The 22,576-nt window shown below is 40.4% G+C and overlaps 1 protein-coding gene across 1 annotated transcript in view; it reads left to right on the forward strand.

Annotated features, from left to right (window-relative positions):
- Nucleotides 1–21,025, forward strand: part of CNTNAP2 (contactin associated protein 2) — a 1,879,249-nt gene extending 1,858,224 nt beyond the window's left edge. The window contains exons 23-24 of the mRNA XM_070265133.1: nt 11,685–11,765; nt 15,779–21,025. Coding sequence (XP_070121234.1) covers nt 11,685–11,765; nt 15,779–15,978 — 281 coding nt within the window. The 3' untranslated portion in view covers nt 15,979–21,025. The remainder of the gene's footprint in view (nt 1–11,684; nt 11,766–15,778) is intronic.
- Nucleotides 21,026–22,576: the final 1,551 nt, after the last annotated feature.

Consider the following 22,576-nt stretch of genomic DNA (forward strand, 5'->3'; position numbering starts at 1 on the left):
CGTATGCGTTGCTATGGTGACTTCTTTGTTGATGGCAGAACCACTGACTCCAAGTCACACTATTCATTTGTGCCTCCTTCTTGTGTCAGAGGAATGTTATGAGAAGCCCATGAAAATCAAGTAGATTTGAGCTCAGTGTGGTCCACCAATGTCTGTGTCCATCCTTGCCTCCATCAATCCCCCGACTAACTCTTCCTACCGCACTGCATTTACTTGGGGCCGTTCAGGGGAGAACAACACCCCCCAAATTAATCTGGCTTCACTTCCTTTACTGACCTGTCATTCAGAAAGACTATTGTCAGAATCTCTGGGTGTGAATTCTCCCGAGGGAATCCTTGCCAGTCCCTACCTGGAAATGCTAGTTCCACCTTTGCTGGCAAATCAGGGCTTTGTGTCCTTGCCTATGACTTCTAAAGATGCAGAAACGTTAACCAGATGATGTTTTTGACCCAGCACCATCCGCTCTTCAGAGGAAAGTCCCTGCGTAAAGGCCAGTGACAAATAGGCAATCAGTTGTTTGACTCATTTGAGATCTTTCGTTGATTCTCCATGCTCTGCACACACTATTCAGAAATGTCTAAAACCCAGGTGGATTCTTGATTCTGCTGTTTGAGTTTCTGCCTAGGCACAGCCTTGGAAGGCTTAGCAAAAGAAGTAAAATCAATTTTATGTTAAAATGTAAATGCACATAAAAATCCATATGAATGTGGGGTGCAGTTATTTTAAACGTAGAAAACTAGATGAATCGCTTTGAAATTTCCCCCTTAGAAAAGGCTAAAAGTGGTTTTCAAGAATTTACTTGGGAATTTTAATTTTTAGAAAACTGGAAAGGATAAAGACAAATTATGGTGGCTTAAATCTGTAAATGACCTCAATTGCTGAAATGCTGTCAGTGCATGATTTTGTTTTATCCTGACAATGGCCTGATGTAGAGGACATTATTAGCCATGTTTTAAAGATAAGGAAAATACGACTCAGAAAATAAATATATTCATTCCCTCAGTAAACTTCTGTGAGCTGCTGGAGCAGCGGCTGGCTCAACTGTGGCTGCACATTAGCATCAGCTGGGGAGCTTTTTGGCACTCCTGAGGCCTGCTCCCATCCTGAGATCTTAATGTGCAGTCAGTACTGCGAACCAACGGGTCCTGCTGTTTATAGCACCTTGCTCAACAATACAGAGAACAGCATTATGGGGTCTCAAATTCAGGTAGACTCACTCCTCATTCAGTGCTTTTTGCCCTTTTTCCTCCCCTCAATGAAAACTTTGAATTTAAACATAAAAGATTTGTGGTTCTTTCTAAACTGTTTTCCTGTCTTCTGCCATCCCTTAAATATAATGCAGAAGTCTGAAATAATAAGGAATTTGCATCCCCGTAGGTGAAATTCCTGCTACTAAATATACCTTGCTTCTTTCCCACTTTCTCTTTTGATATGGAATAAATCATCCCCAAGACTGTGAGAGCCAATTGAATATTTTTTCACCCTCTGTTGACATGAATGAGAAGAAGAGCGATGACAGAGCCACATGGCTTGTGCTGGAAGTTTATCACATTATCTTGATGCTGATGTGAGCCAGCATCACGGAGGAATCTGCTGCTGGGGAAAATCAGGAAGCTTTCCTAGGCGAGGGGAATTCCTTTCACAAGGTTCTCTTTGATGACCATGAGCCATTCCACCTGCCAACGAGCGAAGACACTTGTCTTTTGAGATCTGGGGTTAGTTCAGGAAGAGAACGGTTCAAAAGACAATGGAAATGTCTAGCATGGGGGTTGTGTATTCAGCTCTCTGAGATCAGCCTTCTTGGAAGAAAAGACATTGTCTTGGGATTGGAATTATAAACTTTCACTTGTGCTAATGCAGCTGAAAAGACCATTTCAGAAGCAAGAGCCCAACTGGGCATTGATAAAAGACTTAAAATATTTGCAGAATTAATTTTTAAAGGCACTTTAGGTTTGCTCACTGCCCCCTTTAATAGACCACACACAGGAGCCAGAATCTCGTCAGCAGGCTGTGATCTGGGTGTACGCCACTGTGTTCTCAGAAACCTTTCTCATCTGTATGCTGGTTTCTGAACACTTAGAAAGAAAAAGGGTCAATTTCACATTTTGATGAAACAGCAGTTACAACACAGACATCCTACGAAGCCAAAGCCATGTGAACATTGACAGAGCCGGTCTACAGAAAACAGGAGCATATTCATCATCTGAAACTGAAGACAACATTTTCTGCAAGTTGAGAGATAGAGGTTGTAGCAGGAGATTAAATGTTTTTTAAATGCGTTTTACTCACTGTACTACCTTGAAAGACATCCGATGATAACAAAAGCAAATCAGTAATATCCAGCCATTTCCAAAAGAGCCATCCACAGTCAAATTTTGGCCTTTGAATTACTAGAAATTTCCACAAAGAGGGAGTAAAAGAAGACCCTTCATCCTTGCCTGACTCCTCAAATGACTAAATGTGCCTAAATATTCTCACAAATGATGAAACTCATCTTTTGACTGGATTATAGATGATAAAAAAAGTTATTTTCACCAAGCTCCAAAAGCCACAAATTCTCGAAGTCCAAAGCCATCACTGATACTTGCATAATGCCCGGTGTGTGTTTCTGAGTAGAAGGCGTAAGGTAACTGCTCCGGAAGATGTTTGTCTTCTGGACGGTGCCAATTCTTGACCACTGTCTGAGAGGAAGGGTGGAATACGTCGAGGAAGTCTTTAAAAGATGCATTTGGCTTATTCACCATGACTGGCTGCCTTCCTCTTCTCACTATCGTTATTTTTCTCAACCATCCTCTCCTTAGAAACTGAGGCTATTTCTATGGTTCAGCAGACAACTAATTCTTGTTGATACTGCTTTGCTGATAAGGAAAACACTAATGGTGTTAGCTGAAACCCCTGTGTAACAGTTGTGTTCACCAGGCTTGGTAAATGTCCCCAGCTGTGACCCAGCACGTCATCAAGTGATGTACAGTTGCTCTGGTGCCTTCGGATGTTAACACAGCACATTCCTCCAGGGCCTTGGGCTCTCCACCCTGAGCTGGCCGCGTCCTGTCATCGCACAACCCCCACTCACGCAAGAACAGCATCAAGGAGCCAAGAATCCTTTCAAAAAACAAACCGATATACTGCAGAAAAATCAACAACCCAGTATTGTAAAAAACATGTCTGTTCTCCCTCATATGCTTTTGAATGCATCTGTAACATCAGGAACCAACATGCCGGCGTCACATTTTTCCTCCCTGATATGCTTGCTTTGTAGAACCAATTTGTATTTTTGTTTTAAACTAGGAAGGGTCTCCAAGGACTTGCCTGAGATAACCATTTATGAAACTCCTTGGCGGTTTTTCTTAGACTGCTCTTAACATGGATTAGTAATAGGCTCTCACCGTCTACATTCAAAATCCTAAAGAATTGTACTCAGAAATTGAAGCAGTGTTACTGTCGTCGCTTTCACAACACTTAAAAAGAAATAGGGCTAAAGAAATAGAACTGTGGGGCGTTCTGCCATGCATATCATTAAAAGCACACAAATAATTCAGCCAAAAAAAAGACAAGGTTCTCAGAAGGAATTATTTCAATTCCCTCTCAGGCACCGCATTAAATTAAAACTCACACGCACAGGAGGAGCTGGAGAGATGAACCACTGAGGGTCTCCATTAAAGCTCTGCTAGTCAGAGTGAGGTTTGCGCTCAGGCACCCTGGCGGCCTGTTAGAAATGCAGACTCCCAGGCCCCCCCAGACCAGCTCAATCAGAATCTGTATTTTAACAAGATCCCAGGTGCTTTGCGCCCTAAAGATTGAAAGCTCTAACCAAAGCACTCAGGAGTCAGGTTATTTTTTTTTCCTAAAGGCACATCAGAATGAGTCATAAAGAGGAAAAAAAAGCCTAAGGAACCCCCAGTTACAAAAAGGGAGGCCCTTTTATCCCTGACCTCCAGGGCCCCATTCATAGGAAGTGATAGCACCCGACGGGGGAATCCTGTTACTGCTGAGTGCAATCTGTAAACTGTGTTTTCCCTCAGAAAGAATTTAAATGCTACTTCCCAAATTTATCCTATTGCCCCAGATTTGGGGCTTCTGCATTCTTGCATCCCTGCTGACGTCAACATGAGTTGATAAACGCCCTGTGGCAGACAGGAAAGGAGCGACTGCACACCTCAACAGAGAGGAGTCGGTCAGTGCTCCTAAGTGAAGGAAAAGGCCTGGCACTGGGCTCCCAGCCCCTTGCCCTGGGCTTTCCTGGTCTAGACGTTCAAGGCTCATGCTGAGAAATACAGGAAGATGCCTGGAAATAGTCCTGGATGAGTGCAGAGAGCTCGAACCAGTGACCCTGGCACCTACTCGCTACTTGGCTCTGACCCAAACGCTGTCCTGGGCTTCAGCCTCCCCAGCTGTAGAGGGAGGGTGTGGGACTAAAGAGCCTGCAAAAGCCGGCTGGAACAATCCATGATTCACAAGTGCCCCTAACAGCCAATAGCTTTGACAATTGACTTACAGACAATTATAACTAACGCGAAAGAAAAAGCAATTTGCCCACCTAAGAAATAACAAGACATCTTAGTCTAATGTGAAAATGGACACCATATGTCTTATCTTACTGTTTATTTAATGGAATACAAAGTCTGAGCTTCTAGCAATAATGAGCTATTTCCCGTTAAAATACCTGTTTATAGTTAATCAGACAAGAGAGTGCAGTGTTGGCCTAGTCTGAGTGTCTCAGTAAATCTTTTTTCTGAAAGGCAATTGAGACAACGCAAAAGTTGGCTTTTTAAGAAAAATAATGGAAGGAGAGAACTTAAAATCAATTGCTCATTCAGCATTTTGCTAAATGCGCAATTTGGCATTGTTTAAATACTGCCAAATTTATAATAATCAAGACATATAGTAGATGGTGACAAGTTCCTTTATTCTGTTTCTTTTCACCTACTTTAACCTCTTTTGGTCACTGGATCTCAAACACTTCATGCAAGCAGCTGCCACTTGCCCTCTCTATTAAGAAACTGGAAATGTAAGGCTTAACTTCTCAAGTGAGAAGCCAAAAACTCATAATCTCTTCCCCATTTGAAATCAGAAATTCTGGCTGTCTGTCTGTCTGCAGAAACAGCGAAGGATCTAGGTAAAAATACAAGACTGAAGCTTGTGGAGGTACGTGCCACATATTGTTCTCCTGGATCAAAACCTGCTGGCCTTGAGAAGTCTCTCCCTCCTGAAAATATAATCAGCAATAAACCTCTTAAAATAGAACAGTGTCCCTTTATATCTTCAGCATCTTAGTCAATAACCGCTTGTTTTCATGTCTGTTTCTAAACTATCAGTGAACAGTGAATGGCACTGATACTTTACAGTAAAAACAAGGTATTTGGAAAAAAAATTTTCTGCTCGGATTTGAAGAGGGACTAAAATGAAACGAAACAAAGAAGCTGGGAGAAACAACGGCGTATATACATCATCCAGCTGAGACCCCACTGCAAAAATAATGTTGCAATTTAAGTTAAATTATAATTAATAGCAGCTTTGTTGAAGTGTCTCAAATTATCGCTTTAGATGCTGAAGCTCTCAAATGGTTTCCATGGCAATATTTCCTCTAGATGTCAGCGCTATCTAATTTTTTTGTGCCTGATATATGACAACCTGAAGCTTTTAGTGCCTTTCATTGGGGGGAGGGGTTCCATTAAATAATCTCGATTTATTTTTATATGCATTTAAATATGTTTTATTTGCAGTTGGCTTCTGAGCCTAAAGCCTACAATTTTACATATTTTGAAACTTAGGAAATAGGAACCACAACTCCTTCATTTATCTTCTGTAATGAAAAAATGCCTTGTTACTTCTCCCCACCTGCTCAAAGGGACAGGCAAGAACTTTGAGGCTAAAGAATTCAAATCTCTTCTTAATATTCTGTTCTTACAACTGTCTTTCGAATCAGTTCATTGTGTTTAAGCACCTGTCTTGAAACTTCTTCTATTGATTTTTCTTCTGTGAGTTTTATATTCCAATAGTAATGTTTTAAAGCACAATTAGCGCTACTCATGATTTCCGAAGACTTTCTATAATGGTGATAACCATTCTCTCTGTGCTGAACCCCGAGGGGTTCGTATCGGGAACGAGGGAATTTGGGGTTTCTGTTCTTCTGCAACGTTGCTTCAGAGTTCTTAGTGTCCCACGTTGTTCAGGTGATACTGTCAATATGTGGCATCGTCCTTTGTCAGATTTTGAGGCCAGAGGCCTGCAGTCAGGGCTGCAGATATCATTGGCCTGCCCAGGCAGCCCACCACCCACAGAGAAAAACTGGGCTACGTTAGTTGGTTGCCTTAAAACCATGCAGTGATGTTGATAATTTGGTCGAGCCAGTGTAGACCAATGCTTTCTCTTCAGAGGCAGTTCACCTTAGTGTTTTGCAAGTGGTTTCTGGAGCCAATTTCCCAGGTTTGAACGCTGGTTCCACCACTTCTTGGTCATGGGACCTCAGACAAGTGTTTAGCCTTCCAACCTCACAAGATTCACATGAGGATGAAAACCGTGCCTGACTGGTAGGAAGCACTATTATTATTATTTCCTAAACAGCTTGTTCCTGGCATTTGAATTTCATGTGAATTTACTTGTTGTACTCTACAACAGAAGGAAAACACTTCTAAGTTGATACCACCACAACTAACCACTTGCTATTCTGAGCCCAGGGAGTCTTATACGTGAGGAGAGTGTGGTCCAAATGATGGCTAATTTCACATGATCCTGGAAGTTCGAACTTTACTACTTGTCACATATAAACAGCCTACGTGGCCGTTGGGGGTCTTCATTGTGTCATGTCTCTCATCTTGCAGCGGGTGAGGTTCAGAACTTGTCACTGGCACTCAAGAGCCCCGGTTGTCCTTGCTGCCAAGGGAAGGACACCACACTCGCCCCTGCTCAGTGCACAGATAGCAGAGGTGCTAATTAGACAGTTATTTGCTTTTCTGACAAATCCTCCCAAGAATGTAGCAAAGGGAAGGGCAAAAACCTTTAGAAATTGAATAAAACATTCATGTTTTCTGTTTGGGGGGGGATATATTTTTACTCACCCAGTTCTGATATCTGACCATTTTACTGTGTCCGTATAATTAGGGGAACATCTTCGCATAGGCCTGCTCTCTCAAAGTATGTTTGTTATTATTTCCTTTTTTTCCCACCTGAAGGTGGAGGAAGGGAAAAAGGAAAAGTGCGCCAATATTGAGCTCTCAGTTTGCTTCTCACATGCAAGATAAAGACAGTGGAAGGGAAGCTTGTCTGCGTGTTAAAGTGTGACTGTGATCCATGTCTGAATGTGTTTGGGGTCTGTGATAGATTTGCCTTGTCTGTGGGTGAGGAAGGCAGGAGTGCATGGATGGGCTCTGAAGCCTCAGCCAGGCTGTTTAGTAAGCACATTCACGGGAGAAGAATCTCCCACCACCAGTTCTGCTTGCCCTGTGCTGGGCAGAGGAGGGGAAGAGAGCTCATCTGCTAATCTCTGGAAGGTGCCAAGGAAACACGGTCTATCAATATACTGAGGATGACCAGATAAACAAGAAAAGCCTGTGCAAGGGAAATAAGCAGAAATCCACAGGCCTCTATGAGACACTGAATCAGAGCTGGAATAGCGCCACGCCCCGGGGGTCATCAGCATGTGGTGTCATTTGAGGATCCCGAAGAAAAGCGTATTGAATGTAGTCTTTGCCTATTTGATGCAATCTGGTCTTGAGACTGTTAGTACCTAACGTCTATTTTCTAAATAGATAGATCTAAAGTCTATCACAACATTTCCCATAATGTGGATTCCTTGATGCTCCAGCACCACCTGAATTGCTTGGCTCTCCCAGCAAATTTAGCAGGGTGGGGCATGGAAGTTAGCAGCAGAATGGAGCATGCGGCATGGATGAGGTTAGTGGTTTGGTCTCAGTAGTGTCTCTCGGTCTCCGTGTTTCTCTACGTGCATTTCCAAGAGAATGTTGGTACCCAGGAGAAAGGTCAGTTACAATGAAATCATTTGAAATCTAGCTATCAAAATAGCAATCATTCTGCTTGCCAGAATAAAATGGATTTGCCTGAAGGGAGTAAGCACTCACAGGCATTGGGACAACCAGGCTTAAGTTATAAATAAAGCCAAGAAAATAGAGATGTTCATGTCAAAAACAGGACCCTGCCCTTGAATTTCGTAAGGACTTCTGTAGGACCTGAGGGTTTTCCAATGATTATTTTCTAATAATAACCAAAGACGAATGGACACGAATCATTAGGAACTTTTCTGTGTTCTACATGTTCATTTCCTTTATTGGGAACAATAAGAACGCTGCCTTGCTCTAAGAGTTGAGTTGAGTTTAGGCAGATGACTTTCAAAATTATACCTGCATGGGAGACTTTATAATTAGAAGAAGCCACACAAACGTTTACATATCTCTTAATAGACTGATTTAATTAGACTAGTCAACAAACATCCAATGAGTTCTTCCTACTTAGCTGCACTATTTGTCATTGGGGCTGCAGACATATTTAAGATTGGCCTCTGCCTTTAAGAGGATGATTACCACAGAAGGAGTGACAAGAATTAAGGTTATAGCCATTGAAAAGAGGGCCAGACATTTAATCTGAGGTGGCTGGGGAGAGTTTCAGGAAAGAGGTAAGATTTATTGGACAAAGAGAGGAAAAGCAAACCAGATGTCCAGACAGAGCGTGCTATGGGTAGGAGCAAAGGCACGTGGGCCTGAAGCCTCAGGAATCCGTGTGCCTAGAATATTAAGTTGTAAAAGTGGTCCCATGAGGGAAGAGGCCGGAGAGAAACTCAGCTCAAGAGAGGCCTTCCTCCCGTGCCAAGGAGTTCGCATTGTATACCAAAGGCAATTCTAGGATATTTTTAAATGTCCTCTTGTCATTTCTAGCTCTTGCCATTTTCCCTCGGTCATCTCAGGTCACACCCACACCTTCCACTACTGTTTCTATCAATAACTTCAGGGGAACCAGGGAGAAGCATATCAATATCTCGAAGCATCTGTGTTTTTCTGAAGTTTTGTGGCCAAGGATGCAAAGCCATAAGGAAGGCTTTGGAGCAGAGAGAAGCCATGCTGTGTTCTACCATCCACATTACCTGAAGAAGAAAAGCAAATAGTTTCATAGTACTGTGAATATCATACAATAGAATAATAACAAAATTACCACCGTAATTTTTTGTCACCATACTTCATGTATCTGGAGATTTATATTATTTAAAGGAGATCGGTAGATTTCTGTGTTTATCAAAAGGAGATGAGAAATATGACCTACTCACAAAATATCCAGATGTCTAGTAGATACCTCCACCTAGGAGTCCTACAGGCACCTCAAACTCAGTGTGTCCAAACCCGATTTCTTTCTCTCCCACCTCCCCTGAAAAAGGCTGCTTCCTCCATAGGCCCCACCCAAGCTAAATTGTCTTAAAGCTGGGACTTCCTCAACAGCTCACCTGTCTGTCTCTTCCTAGACCTCAAAAGGCAGGGTAGGGAAGATTATTGACTTTGGAATTAACCCTACCTGGGTTCTAATCCCAGCTAGGCCACTTACAAGCTTGATGACTTTTTTAAAGGATATGGACTAAATAATGTCCAGAGAAGGATCATTCCAGCATCAAAAGGCCTGGAAACTATACCAAAGATGGACAGTGAAGGTACGAGCTTTCATCCTTGAAAAACGGCTCTCAGTCTTTGAAGGGTGGTTTGCGTCAGAGAATTACGTGCATTAATAACGAAGTCTCACTGTGCCCTGTGGGTGTGTGAGTTACAATGTGGTAGCTACAAAGAAGTTCAAGCAATCCACTGTAGATGGATGGGATCATCGCCCAAATGGTATCCATGCTTAGATTAGTATTTTGACTCTATAAACCAGACTATTCAATGAGGCATAGAAAGTTCTCATTTAATAACAATTTTTGTCCGTTTTATTGTTCAGTGTGTGTCCACAGCACTTAGATGCCTGACACATGTAGAGAGTCTACAAAGATTTGTTGAATGAATAAGTGAATTTGTCACATCTACTGATATTTCTCTGAAGAGAAAACTCAGTTTTAAAGAAGAAAGCCAACATTTCTAAAAACATTATATGTTTTTACGTAAAGCCAGTTTTATTCACATATGATAATTTTATGATCACTAATATCAGGTGATAAGCCTATAAATGCGAGATCTTTGCATTCTTGGGCTGACATTTGGAATTTTGAATATCAATGCATGCTATGTAACCTAGAAAATCCTGAAGGGACGTGGGAAAGTGAGCTAATGGGAAAGTAGCCAAGTGCACTGTACTTGGCATTGGCTCTGCCTGTGTGAATTTCCCCGCCCATCTGACGAGACTGAGGATTGGCCCAGTTAAAACAAGCATATAACACTGAAAGGTCTCTTCCGCCTCCACCAGTGAAAGATTTAGGGGAATGTGAAAAGTCCCAAGGACTCAGTTAAGTTCTCTTACATTTGTACCTTTCTTAGTGTCCATGGTTTCAATCAAATTAACAGGTTTGAACGGTCCTGATGGTTGAATGAATTTGGAGTATGGTATATCTAGGAAAGAATAATTTTCCTGGTCCTAAGTAAGAATGCCAAGTCTAAGAGAGAAAGGGTTAAATAGCATGTGCTGGTACCATCTGGAATCTCCCTTTCTGTTGCATATTTCTTAGAGGAAAGGAGGAGAAAGGACCCTACCTGCTTTTTATCATTATTCTGGGGAAGCTTGGAAGCCCATAGGCCTGGGAATAAGTTAGTCTTAGAAAAACTGAGTCCTTGGTGAGATTCTCCCTGAATCGTACCACAAACCTGTTTCCTCAGTATGTGCACATTTAATTATGCCCAATAACTACTTTTAACATACTTTTATATTGGTGACATGCAGTAGCCAAGGTTCTAGGAGAAGCTACTTCTATTGGAGGATTTACCTTAAACCTTAACTTCTCAAACAGAAGTCCAACAAATGCGAAATCGTTTTTGAAGTTGAATTAGCGTAGACGGATGGTAATAGATACTCTCCTGACCTATAGAAAGACTTCAGGATCTGTTTGCCTTTTGTGTACTTGAAATTTAACTTAGAAGAACGTCTAGATTTAATACAACTAATTCTTATTTTTTATAATAGGGAAAGAAATAGAAAATTTATTATGTAGTTAATATTCTTTTCAATACGTATGAAATTTTACACCCTTACAAATTGCTGAAGTGTATGATGTTTCATTGGGGCCATGTAAAATATTCATTTAAAGAAATGATTATTATATTTAAAAAAAAGAAATGATTACTTTTTAAACCAGTGCTGTAAACTGTAGAAAGCTTATCTACAACTATATCCATTGCCGCCAGTTATGAATGGGACAAAAGTGGATGGGAGGCAGATTCTGGCCAAATGTAAGAAAAAGTATTCTACTATGTAAGCTTGTCTGTCCGTGGAACTGGAAAAGCCAGCTCAGGTAGTTGTAAGATTCATTAATATTCCTCCAAAGGAGCTATAGTGCTTGCCTGGGCCTTGTGCAAAAAGAACAGCAGGAACAGAGGCAGAGGTTGCTCTGATTCTTCTGGGGAACAATAGCAAGATGGGTCCAAATGAAATGTCATTTGGGAAAACAGGAAGTGTTGAAGAGTTGTGTGAAGAATAGGTGTCAGATTACTTGAGATTAACAAAATACAGGATTTACACTTGACTTTTCATTTCTTTCTCTACAGCCAGTGCTGATTTTCCATATAATCCAGGACAAGGCCAAGCTATAAGAAATGGAGTCAACAGAAACTCCGCCATCATCGGAGGTAGGTGACCTATACAACAGGCTTTTGTGTGGCTGCTCACCTGTGGAAGGTAGTAACTTTCAATAAAATTGTAGTCTAGGAAAAAAAGAATTGTCTAGATTTGTACTTTATTCATTTTGCTATTTAAATATGACAAGATTGTGATATGCGGATGTGGAGAAACTGTGGTAAATGTAGCCAGGGAACTTCTTAATGCAAACTTGTAGAAAAGAATGCTAGTGGTGAGCCAGCCAGAATCTGAGTGTGCAAACCGGCAGTCATGGCAAAAGCCTGGACATTTCGTTATTCCCTCCTATCTTTTTTTACTCTCATCCCCTCACATCCCAAATGGTCCAGGATAGCTTACTACAAAAACGGGAAGGATTATACGAGGCTGGTTTCAGTTATCCTAGTAAACGTTACCAGAAAATTAATAAGCCAGAGTATCTAGAATATTCCAGTCTTTTCTTCTCACCAGGGACAGCTGCAGAATAGTTTGACTCTCCTAATGTAGTCCATCATTTTCGGATCAATATTGATAGCCTTGTTGCCCTTGACTTCTCTCCCTGCTTCTGTCTTATTTTGTGAAGATGTTTCCTGCCTCTCTGAAGATAGCTAGTATTGTAAGTCTATCTAGGATTTTAGACTCAATCAACTTGGCTTAGCCAGGAGGTTTCTTTTCCACATGAAGAAAGTAGATACCTATAAGAAATATGTATGACTATAAAATTAGGATACATTCAGAATGCTGCTTAAACTCACATTGTCCAAAGTTCTGGTATAATCTTATCAAGGTCTCTATCCTCGTTGTTTTTTGCTTTTTTTAAGATCACCTTTACTGAAATATAATATGCACTTGTTTAAGTGTAACAGGTAGATGACTTTTGACAAATGCATACACCCATAGCCACCACCACAATCAAGATATGGAACTTTTCCATCCACGAAAAGTTCTTCGTGTCCCTCTGTAGTCCATCCTTCTCCTTGCCCCACTCCCAGCCGAGGCAATCATTGATTTGCTTTTTGTCACATAGATTACTTTTGCCTCTTTTAGAGTTTCATATAAATTGAATCACATAGTATGCTACGTCTTTCACTCAGCATAATGCTTTTGAGATCTGTCCACATTGTTGCATGTATCAATAGTCCGTTTATTTTTATTGCCAAGTTGTACTCCCTTGTAGGAATGTACTATAATTTGTTTATCTACTCACTTTTTTTTTTTAAAGATTTTATTTTTTCCTTTTTCTCCCCAAAGCCCCCCAGTACATAGTTGTATATTCTTCGTTGTGGGTCCTTCTAGTTGTAGCATGTGGGACGCTGCCTCAGCGTGGTTTGATGAGCAGTGCCATGTCCGCGCCCAGGATTCGAACCAACGAAACACTGGGCCGCCTGCAGCGGAGCGCACAGACTTAACCACTCGGCCACGGGGCCAGCCCCTATCTACTCACTTTTTGATAGATGTTTGGTTTGTTTCCAGGTTTGGGCTATTTTGAATAAAGCTGCTATGACTATTCTTGTACAAGTCTTGTGTGAACATAAGTTTTCATTTCTCTTTGGTAATTCCTAGGAGTGCAATTGCTGGGTGTTATAGAAAGTGGACATTTAACTTTATGAGAAATTGCCGTACAGTTTTCCAAAATGGTTGAACCATTTTACGTTCCCATAATCAATAGCTGAGAGGTCAAGTTGCTCCACGATCTCACCAATACAGCCACTCTAGTGGATGAGTAGTGGTACCTCATTGTGGTTTTAATATGCAATTATCTGATGACTAGTGGTGTTGAACATCTTCTCATGTGCGTATTGTGTGTAAATCTTTTATGAAGTGTCTGTTTAAATCTTTCCCCATCTTTTAATTGGATTGTTTGACGTATTGCTATTGAGTTGTAAGAGTTCTTTTTATATTCTGAATACAAGCCTTTGTCAGACATTTGTATTGTGAATATTTTCTCCCAGTCTTTGACTTGCCTTTTCATTTTCTTGGTGGTATTTTTCAGGAGATTCTAATTTTGACAAAGTCCAATTTTTCTAATCTTTTTATAGTTTGTGATTTTTTTAAAATCCTATCTAAAAAAATCTGTCTACCCCGAGATTGTAAAGATTTTCTCCTATGTTTTCTTCTAGAAGCTTTGTAGCTTTAGTTTTTGTTGTTAAGTCTATAATCACTTTGAGTTCATGTTTGTTTATAGTGTGAGATAAAGATCAAAGTCATTATTTTCCAAATGAATGTCTAGTTTTTCAAAGACCACTGGTTTCCCCATTTAATTTTCTTGGCACTTTTGCCAAAAACCAATAGACTATCCATGTGTGTGTCTATTTTCCAGACTCTCTATTCTGCTTTGTTGGTTTGTATATCTTTCCTTAGCCGGTACCACACTTGCTTTATTGTTGACTCTTTACAGTAAATCTTGAATAAGCAGTATAAGTTCTCCAATCATTTCTTTTTTGTTTTTCAAAATTATTTTGCCTATTCTGGGTCCTTTGTATTGCCATATAAAATTAGAATCAGCTTATAAATTTCTACCAAAAAAAAGTTTGTGGGGCTGGCCCAGTGGTGCAGAGGTTAAGTTCCCCTGTTCCGCTTCAGTGGCCTGGGGTTCGCAGGTTTGGATCCCAGGTGCGGACCTGTGCACTGCTTATCAAGCCCTACTGTGGGAGGCGTCCCACATATAAAGTAGAGGAAGATGGGCATGGATGTTAGCTCAGGGCCAGTCTTCCTCAGCCAAAAGAGGAGGATTAGTGGCAGATGTTAGCTCAGGGCTAATCTTCCTCAAAAAAAAAAAGTTTGCTGTGATTTTCATTGGGATTGCATTAGATCTGTAAATGGAACATCTTAACAATATTGACCTTAAACATGGTATATCCATGCATTTATTTAGGTCGTCTTTAATTTCTCTCAGCAAGGTTTTATGGTTTCCCGTGCACAGTCTTGAACAACTGTGTTCACTTTGTTCTACTATAAATGGTATTATTTTATTACTTTCATTTTCCAATTGTTTCTTCCTAGTATATAAAAATACAGTTGATTTTTGTATATTGACTTTCTATCTTGAGACCCTGCTAAATTTACTGTTAGTTCTAGCAACTTTTTTTTATATCCCTTAGAATTTTCTACATAGACAATCATGTCATCTCAGAATAAAGAGAGTTTTTACTTCTTCCCAATCTGTACACTTTTTATTTCTTTTTCTTGTTTTATTGCACTGGCTAAGACTTCCAGTCCAATCATGGATGAAATTGTTACAAACCGACATCCTTGCATTGTTCCATATTTTAGGGGAGATGTATTTAAGCTTTCACTATTAAGTAGGATATTAGCTGTAGGTTTCTCATAGATCCCCGTATCAGATTGAGAAAGTTTCCTTCTGTTGATCGTTTCCTGTGAGACTTTACAATGAATGGGGGTTAAAGTTCATCATATGCTTTTCCTGCGTCTAGTGAGATGATCATATAGTTTTTCTCTTTTATTTGCTTAATGTGATAAGTTACATTGCTTTATTTTTTAATATTAAACCAATCTTGCATTCCTAGAATTAATAACACTTCATCATAATATATTCTTTTTTTACATATTGCTGAGTTTGATTTGCTAAAATTTTATTAAAGAGGAATATTGTTCCATAATTTTCTTGTAATGTATTTGTCTGGTTTCAGTGCCAGGATAACACTGGCCTCATAAAATGAATTGAGTAGTATTTCCTCCAATATTTTAAGAAAGATGTGTCAAATCAGTATTATTTCCTCAGGTCAAGTTTGTTAATAGTGTTTTTGAGGTCTTCTAAATTCTTACTGATTTTCTGTTTAATTGTTCTATCAATTACTGAGAGAAGAGCGTTGAAATCTCCAAGTATAATTGTGAATTGGTCTAATTTTTTCTTTAGTTCTGTCTGTTTTTGTTGTTATTGTTTTGGAGTTTTGTGTTTTGTATGGGAGAGGGTAGTGTTTGAGGGAACCATGGTGAAGTGGGGAAAAAGCATCGGAGGGACATATGAGATCTGTTTAACCTCTAGCCCTTCTCCTGTCTCCACCAGGGGTCATTGCTGTGGTGATCTTCACCATCCTCTGCACCTTGGTCTTCCTCATTCGGTATATGTTCCGTCACAAGGGCACCTACCACACCAATGAAGCCAAGGGAGCAGAGTCAGCAGAGAGCGCAGATGCTGCCATCATGAACAACGACCCCAATTTCACAGAGACCATTGATGAAAGCAAAAAGGAATGGCTCATTTGAGGGGTGTCCATTTGGCTGTGGGATAGGGAGGGGGAAATTATTAGGGAGGAGGGAAAAAGGACAACACCCTGCTTCATACTCTTGAGCACATCCTTAAAATATCAGCACAAGTTGGGAGAGGCAAGCAACAGAAAATTCTTGCGACTGATCACCACAAAAAGTACTTTTTAATATTTCTTTATAGCTGAGTTTCCCCTTCTGTATGAAAACAAAATAATACAAAAAATGCTTTTAGAGTTTAAGCAATGGTTGAAATTTGTAGGTAATATCTGTCTTATTTTGTGTGTGTATAGAGGTGTTCTAAAAACCCATGGTAACAGGGCAAGTTTTCTACATTTTGAAGAGCCCTTAGAATGTGGATATTTTTTCTTGAGAAAAGCTGATGCACATACATATGGTCTCCAGCATTCTCTTCCTTTTACATATAGTCAACTTTTAACGGGCTATTGTAGTAACTAGTTTGTGTTCATAGAATATTTCCTTTGGTGTCCTGTAAATTGGAAAAGGAAAGAAAGGGGCAAAGAGAATCTGTTTTTTGCCAGTTTTCAAAGAGACCTCAGTTTATGCCACTTCTCTGAGAGATTCCCCCCTGAAGCAGTTGAAGGAAGATAATACGTGGCACCCGTCATATAGTGAGGTAATCAACACAACAGAAAGAAGCATTAGGAACCGGGGGAAGTAGTTTCATATTGGGATTGTTGGTTTTATTTTTCATCGAATTCTACAAGACAATATTGATCCACATACGTAGTCTTAGACCTGTTCAATATCTGTAACTATCAGCTATCATACCGTGGTGCCCAGCTGTTACAAAAGATTCTTCCTCTGCTTTACCTGCAACGTACTGGGCTACGTTATATGTGTGAGTAAGTACGTCAGTGGGGAATTAGAGCCAGAGGTTATGATTTGTTCTGTTTCTCTTATAGTTGTAGCAAGAGTATGGACACTTTCTAGTGAATGCATAAATTAGGTTGTTCTTCTTATTTTGCCTTAAATCTCTAGTTTTTAAGCCCCTGTGACAAAATCCTAGCAGGCAATGTCCTTGAATGGACACACCACAATAAAATCAAGTTATGATTTCTATTACCATTTCTGTTACTCGGGGATCATACGGAAAACACTGCCATGTTTTGTCATCTACTCCATGTGTTTTTCCATCCTAAACAGACACACGTCCCTGATTCAGGATCTTCTTTGGCAGATACAGTTGAACTTCAGATGCGTCACAAACCTGGTACCTGATTGTTACTTCTCAGAGAATTGACATGTCTAATCAATCACACCTCAGTTTAATCAGGAACCGTGACCAACCTGTTCCAACAAATAACTCATTGATTTCATTAAAAAATAATAGACTTTGTATAAACAAATGAGGACAAAGCTCCCATTGGAGGATCCAAAACATAATTTCACTTACTTATTTTTAAAAAGATTAGACAAGAGTTATTTCTAGAATGACCTCCACTTCTGATCCTTATAGTTCAGGCTCTTATACTTAATAAGCATTTTTTTAAAAAATTTTAGACTCCAACAATTGAAGAATTAAATATGATCACTCTTTTCCTTCTCATCCCAGAAGGAGTTAAGATAAGGTTAAAAAGGTGTTGATGCAGTTTTCTGAAGGCCTGCCTCAATAAAATGGAAATACTAGTTTGTTTGGGTTATATATACATACTTTTCAAGATACTTGGTATGCCTAACCTATGGGAGGATCTCAATTCCTTGAATAATGAAAAATATCATCCAGAACTGCCAATGGCACGTTGCACCAGGACACGACACATTCCAAGGGAGGCATTGGACCAGTTAATTCCAAGTCAAGGTAACAGAACAAAAGGGAATCCTAATGCCCCTTTTCAGTTGCTGACCTCAGGCGCTATCCTGAACACCCTCGGTTTAGAAAGGTCTTGATCATTCTTCCATAAAATACATTTTAAATGAAAAGTATTTAATGTGACTAAATATCAAAACAGTGTAGGATTTACAAATGACATATTGAAAACAAAGCCTATGTATTTGACCAAGATGACTACCATTAAGGATTCTTTTATGTATTGTCAGATTGAAAAGGCAAATTTTAGACGTATGTCTTCGAAATGTTTCTGATTTTTTAAAACCTGTTTTACAGGTATTACTTTTGCATTTAACAAATAATGCCAGATGGAAACATTATTTCTTGCATCTCTCGTGATTTATTCTGGAGGCATTGTCTTAGCACTTTGCCTTTCTTCCCAAAATGCTTAGGGAATTAAACTAATCAGACACAGCCCCTGAGACTAGAATGTTCTCACCCTTTTCCTTCTCTCTTCTTTCCTCTTTTGTGCCACAAAAGGTGAAAAATAAAACCCAACACTTCTCCCACCAAATTTTCAAACCTCGGGCTCCGGATAGGCTACAGGAACCAGTGGGTCTCCCATCTCACCATCATTTAAGACCCACAGAGGTGTGATACAGGCTCTGCCTTCAGGGGTTATGGTCCAGCAGACAGGACACAAACAGGTGGATAAGGTATTAAGTAAGTAAGTGCCAAATGACTGCTCGAAATCTTGGCCTCTCTTAGGGGTTGTGGTCTTCACAAAAACTCCTAAATCTATTTATGAAGGCCATATCCAGTATATTCTAAATGATGAGTTATCTGTTTATGTGAAGAAAAGGAGGCAGCTCTTTTCTCCAGCTCCCTCCCTTGAAAGCTTAGGACAATGCAGCCTAGATAGCCACGACTTTCTGACCCCAGCTCAGTGCCTGATCTTGCTTTGTCAGTCATATCCTGCAAAATCTTGCCGTCTTATATCCCAATACGGTATCAGTGGAGCACAAATAGGCTAGTGGTAGCCTCTTTAAATAATAAGAATAGACACAACAAAAAACAAAGAAAAAGTGTTTTAAGTAAGAGGCTTTTTTAAAGGGAAAGCTGTTGGCTGATTTAGGGTTGCTTTACAGGAAGCATGCTCTGTATAAAGCAAGCCTCTATGTTTTGAGAAGCTTGGGAGGTGGGGGGACTTTGAATGAATGCAAAATCAGTGCCATTGTTAGCTCTCAACATATTCACTTGAGCTCGAGGAAGCTAACTCAGGAGGTAGGAAGTTAGAGTGTTGTTAAGTTCTTCTCTGGCCCTTGTTCCATATATAAGACTATATTTGCCCTTGTAGCTCTCACCCAACTGCTCAAAGAAAGAGACTTGTTTTATGGAAGTTTTTATTAAAGAGCTGAGAACAAGAGTTTGGAGTGCCTTAGATGGAAAATTTCCTGTTGCACTGCATTTGATAGACAAGTATCCTTTCCTAACGGGAGCAGGAATTCAGAGGCACAGGAAAAAGAATTGGCATGAGCCAAAGAGTAGATCTTAACCTTGCTGTTGAACATCTGTTGAGCAGGCACCAGATGCCGGCTGAGAGCTGGGCGCAAAGACGCAAGCACTTAAGGAGAAAGCATGCAGCTGCCGGCTAGGAACATGTAGTATCAGTGCGGTGCCAAGAAGAAACTTGTAGGAGGATCTGTCTTTGCTGCCTTTCCACTTGTTCTTTTTCTCCCTCTCCTTTCTCTTAGGGTGTGAACATTTTAATGGTCCCTTCACATCTTGCTTCCAAACGATTAGCACCTGATTGGAACCTCTTAATATTTTTTTCCTTTTCACCATCCTGTCAAGCAGCTTTCCAAAAGAAAGGCAGCAATCGTCAAATTGAATTCCAGTCTGCCAAATATAGGTCCTAAATTGCTAGGCCGGATAGAACCACCTGATCCTGAAGTAGGTGGGCCACAGGAACAGCAGGCCCAGCTGATTTGAGCTAAAAACCAGTGGGCGCCATTTTGTAAATGACATTTTGGTGAGAGTGGACCCTGAGAGTCTGCTGAGAGTCCTAACCCTTTCCGTCCCTCTGACTTGCTGTGTGAACTTGGTCAAGTCCTAAACCTCCATTCCTCTTCACCCCATATTTAGGATAGAGCTGTTTTACCTGCTTCCCAAGATGACTGTGAGGTGCTGTTGATTCTTGACTGCAGAACACTTTGAATCCCAAATATAAAGGCCAAAGGCGACGGAGCCTATTGGAAGACTTACTTTCAGGCTGTGGTTGTAAGTCACGTCAAAGAAACCACATGGCCATGTCCAGAAACACGGAGACTTAAGGGGCATTGCTGTACAACTACTAAATTGTTAATCAGGTAGATTGCCAGGGGCCTGACCTGTCAACATTAGGAGATGCAATAGCCAAAGGCCAGAGAAATTAGAACTTCATGTGCGTAAAGCCCTAAATTCCCACCTGGCCGTGACTTATGGTTCATACGTGCCCCCAATGTGATTAACTGGCTGATAAATAAGACAACACGGAAACCAAATGTGACATTTTCACGTAGCCTGGTGGCTCTGTGCCTACACTACATATACCCTGCATGACAATGTTGGAAACTTTAAAGATTTCTTTCACAGCAGTATTTTTTGGATATGAGTGGTATATAAAACTCATCATCAATGAAATAGAAAAACCGTGTTGAAAAGTTGGTTCTCTCCCATGGAGCAGGGACTGGCAGAAGGTAGTTAGGATACATGGGCACATGGGTGTTAATATCCAGCATGCATTTACGAGTTTATTTTCCAGATGAAAATGTGCTTTAAGAGCAGTTCTGCGTAGATGGTCTGCACCATTTCCAAGTCTCGGGGGTTTTTTTACAGCAACTGCTAGATCCTGAGATGGCTATGAAAATGTGGAGATTCCTCTCCAGTAGGCCAAGAAACAGTTCTAAATGTTCCTGATTCTAAGTTTTGTTTTGTCAAGTTTTTAAATTTTTCCGGTGAGCACGGTGACTGCAGAGGTTAGAACTGTGAAAAGCTGGGCTAAATATTCTTTCTGTAAAGTCAAGTAGGAATCCATCCCTGGGAAATAACGCAAAATTTCACTCTCTAAAAGCAATGGCATGTAAACTAGAATGAAAGAAGGAAATTATGTATGTATGCCTAATATTCTTTGTGAATGTCTTTCATTTAACGGAAATTATATTAGAAACCAGATTGATAAATAAAAAATCCAAAATAGTTTTAATTATCCTAAAAGTGATTCCTCATGTTTTGTTCCACTTGATTGTCTTAGCAGCAGGTTTCAACCATCAGCAAAAGAAAATTCCAAGCCCTGAAATAGACATCTCTCGGGAATATAATCTTTCCAAAAGCTGTGGAGATATAGTCACTCCTCAAGACAGGTCTTATATGGCCGCGTCCATGGTTAACCCTCTTTTGCCACACACCCCTTTCCTCCCCCATTTTTCACAAAGTAGCTTAATAGATATTGGCTTCATGTTTTGGATTAATTTACACACAGCTTGATAAAAAATGTGGTTCGAGTTAAGTGATGTCCAGAATATATTCTGAGTCTTATTTGGAATGAGGGAGTAATAGTGGATAATGGACAAATGGATCCAGGCCAGTGAACTAGATAACAAGCATTTACAACGCGTCTGGAGGTGGGAATCTTTCTGAATGCGCTGCATGTGCATTAAGAGCTGTAGGCCCAACTTATTACTCCCACTTTCTAGTCTTCTGTTACCCTTGGGAAACCACTTCCTCTTAATAGTTTCTCAGTGAAGTATTTAAATGTATACCAAATAAGTGTGAATTCCAGTTATAAGCCCAGCCTCTCTGTTCTTCAGCAATTCCCAAAGCCCATTGATAGTGATAGTGTTCTAATGTGGGTAGAAAGCATCACTCTGCAAGGTTCTTTGTCATGATTCTGCTTTGAAAATGTGATCCGACAGGTGCGTGGAGAATGTCATAAAGTCCCTTGAGAAAAGAAAATCAGCACTTATAAAATTTCACAGCAAACACATTTTAAAAGGATGAGCTGGCAAGTTCAGGGTTTACGGTCTGCAACAAGAGCATTTGAGCCACACTATGCTTCCTTCCTTTCCCAGTCACACCTGCCACAAACAGTGTGGACACGAAGATCGCTAAATTCCAGCAGGACAACGAGTTTATTTCACACAAGGCTACGTTTGTTAAATGAATGGGGGGTAGCGAAGCAGAGAAGGGTAGAAGGGGGAATTGCAAGGGGAAAGGTACATTGAAGAAAATGCATCTAATTTTACTCTTTGTTCGTGATGACATGGCATGATGGACTAACTAGAACACAGAAAAGGGGAAGTAATTGTGTTATTATTTTTTGAGGAAGGGTTTGTGTCCTCCCAAAGGCACCGATGTATAAAATCTAACTCTTTAAAGCAAGTATTGCGTGAGTAATCATTAGCATATGGTCACCTTTCTTTGGCCACTCTGAAAACCATGAATTCAGTGGAACCTGAGCTAGATAATCCCTGGACCTGAGGATCCCCATCTCCCGCCAAACCGTGCCCCCTCCATAAGCACACTCAACACGCCTACGAAGGACCCCAGCACAAAGCGGTGCTGCCGGGAAGAGAATGAAGGCTTTCTTTTCTGATCACGTTTCCAAGATCTTTCTGTTCATCTTAAGTCATCCTCTGGCCCATGGTAAGTAGACTCTCTTGGGGCAGGGTAAATAAATAAGCACCTACACCAAGTCTTCCCCACAAGAATGAAACCAACGTTTTTTTGAAGTCCCTTGACCTAAAGCATGAGAAAGTCATTTCTTCT

This window comes from Equus caballus, chromosome 4 (genome assembly GCF_041296265.1).
Source record: "Equus caballus isolate H_3958 breed thoroughbred chromosome 4, TB-T2T, whole genome shotgun sequence".
NCBI lineage: Eukaryota > Metazoa > Chordata > Mammalia > Perissodactyla > Equidae > Equus > Equus caballus.